Consider the following 2,500-nt stretch of genomic DNA (forward strand, 5'->3'; position numbering starts at 1 on the left):
TACATACATATATATATATATGTATGTATATATATGCATATACATACACATATATATGTATATATACATATATATATATATATATATATATATATATATGCATACGTATATATGCGCATATATATACATATATATATAAATATATATAAATATATATATGTATGTCTGTATGTATGTGTTTACACACACACACATATATAAATGAATAAATATATATAATATGTATACATATATGTATGTATGTATCTATGCATGTATGTATGTATGTGTATATATTTATGTATATATATACACATACATATATATATGTATACATATATATATATATATATATATATATATATATATATATATATATATATGCATACACATATATAACATTGAGAACCAATTACCGACATCAGAATATGGCACATTAATAAAATAGGAAGTTCGCGTGTATTATTACTATAACATCTAACTGAAAGCAGGGTTAAAAGGAGAAAGTATAAAACAAATCATATATAAACAAATCCGGAAAACTCACCTGCAATGTAGCGTCTTGCTCACTGATCTCACTGGCGCTCTCACTCCGCTGTCCTGTACTCTTTTCCAACTCTGCCTGCAACATGCAAGAGAGCAAAATTAATCAACCGAGCCACTGCATGTCCTTTGGCTACGCCTTCAGCCTCTTTCCGCGTCTCTGCAACGTGACCTAGGAATTTTTTTCGTAGCTGCTTTGCGCCTCGTTTTCGCTGGAGGTATTCTTCTCAGCTTTCTTTTGAAGCCCTACACCGCCCTTCTTTCACCCTCTACTACCTCCCTCTCCCTGAATCTCCCTTAATTCCACCCTCCCACTCCCGCACATATTCACTACCTCTCTCTCACTCTCCTCTCTTCCTCTCTCTCTGTTACATCACTTAAATTTGTTCTATTTTCCTCTCTCTCTCTCTCCCTCTCCCTCTCCCTCTCCCTCTCCCTCTCTCTCTCTCTCTCTCTCTCTCTCTCTCTCTCTCTCTCTCTCTCTCTCTCTCTCTCTCTCTCTCTCTCTCTCTCTCTCTCTCTCTCTCTCTCTCTCTCTCTCTCTCTCTCTCTCTCTTGCTATCGCTCTCAAATATAAATCTTATATTTCCTTCTTACTCTTTTTATTCCTCTCTATACCCCATCTCTTCATTTATTCTTCCCTTTTTCATTCATTTTCTCTCTTGCTACTCTTTGTTGCGCTTTCTGTATTTCTTCCTCTTATTCCCCTATCACACATATGTTCACTCCCTCTCTCACACACTTCTTTCTCCGTCTCATTATCCTCTTTCTCTCTTTCTCTCATGCTTATGTCTCCCTCATTGCCGTTCTCTTCCTCTCCCTCTTTCTGTCATTATTTTCTTTTCACTCTTCTGTACCCGCCTCTCTCTCTCTCTCTCTCTCTCTCTCTCTCTCTCTCTCTCTCTCTCTCTCTCTCTCTCTCTCTCTCTCTCTCTCTCTCTCTCTCTTTCTCTCTTTCTCTCTCTCTCTCTTTCTCTCTCTCTCTCTTTCTCTCTCTCTTTCTCTCTCTCTTTCTCTATCTCTTTCTCTCTCTCTTTCTCTCTCTCTTTCTCTCTCTCTTTCTCTCTCTCTTTCTCTCTCTCTTCTCTCTCTCTTCTCTCTCTTCTCTCTCTCTTTCTCTCTCTCTCCCTCTCTCTCTCCCTCACACACACACACACACACACACACACACACACACACACACACACACACACACACACACACACACACACACACACACACTCCTCTTTTCTTTTTCTTCCTATCTCTCCCTCTTTTCTTTTTTCATTCCCTCTCAATTTCTTCCATCCATTTCTTTCGTATCTCTCTAATCACCACTCACTTTCTCGTCACACTCTCATCCATCCCTTCCTTCCACCCTAATTGTATCACATTTACATGTCCCTCCCTCTCCTTTCATTTCAACATTCTATCTCTTACCCCCATTTACCCACAGTTTAACCATTATTTCCTGCACCACTATCTGTCCCTCTCCTGCATCCTCATTCTTCCCCATTCCCTATTCACACTGCCTCACTTCTGCCTGTCCCTCTGCTTCGCCCCATTCATGTGGTTCTTGTCCTGCCCTGCCAGTCCTCGCCATACGGATTTTTCTTAATAGGCCTACCCGTGCCGAAACCGAGGCTCTTTCCCCTTCTTCCCCCTCTTCCTCGACAGTCCCTTCACAAAGCCCTTTCTATTCCTCCTTCCCTTCTTCCCATTTCTATAATTATTCTTTCAACGTGTCCCTCTATTTAGTCCATGCTTCTTCTACAAGACACAACTTTACCGATTTTCTATGTTGATATCGACCCTCCCCCTTCCTCCCATCCCCTATCCCCCTACACAGTACTCGTTCTTCATCTTCGCTCCTCTCCCCTAGAGCACTGACCCTCATCTTCCCCTCGCTTCGCTGCCACCAGCTTTTTTCCTTCCAAGACCACTGGTTCCTAATTTCGAGTAAGCTTGCTGTTTTTCACAGTGCAACCCATATTACATT

The 2,500-nt window shown here is 40.8% G+C and overlaps 1 protein-coding gene across 6 annotated transcripts in view; it reads right to left on the reverse strand.

The window, feature by feature from the left end:
• Nucleotides 1-2,500, reverse strand: part of LOC125046049 (dihydropyrimidinase-like) — a 91,200-nt gene that overhangs the window by 57,325 nt on the left and 31,375 nt on the right. For all 6 annotated transcript variants that reach the window (XM_047643661.1, XM_047643663.1, XM_047643660.1 and 3 more), the window contains one exon: nt 527-601. In XM_047643661.1, coding sequence (XP_047499617.1) covers nt 527-601 — 75 coding nt within the window. The remainder of the gene's footprint in view (nt 1-526; nt 602-2,500) is intronic.

The sequence above is a fragment of the Penaeus chinensis genome, chromosome 38 (genome assembly GCF_019202785.1).
Source record: "Penaeus chinensis breed Huanghai No. 1 chromosome 38, ASM1920278v2, whole genome shotgun sequence".
In the NCBI taxonomy this organism is placed as follows: Eukaryota; Metazoa; Arthropoda; class Malacostraca; order Decapoda; family Penaeidae; genus Penaeus; species Penaeus chinensis.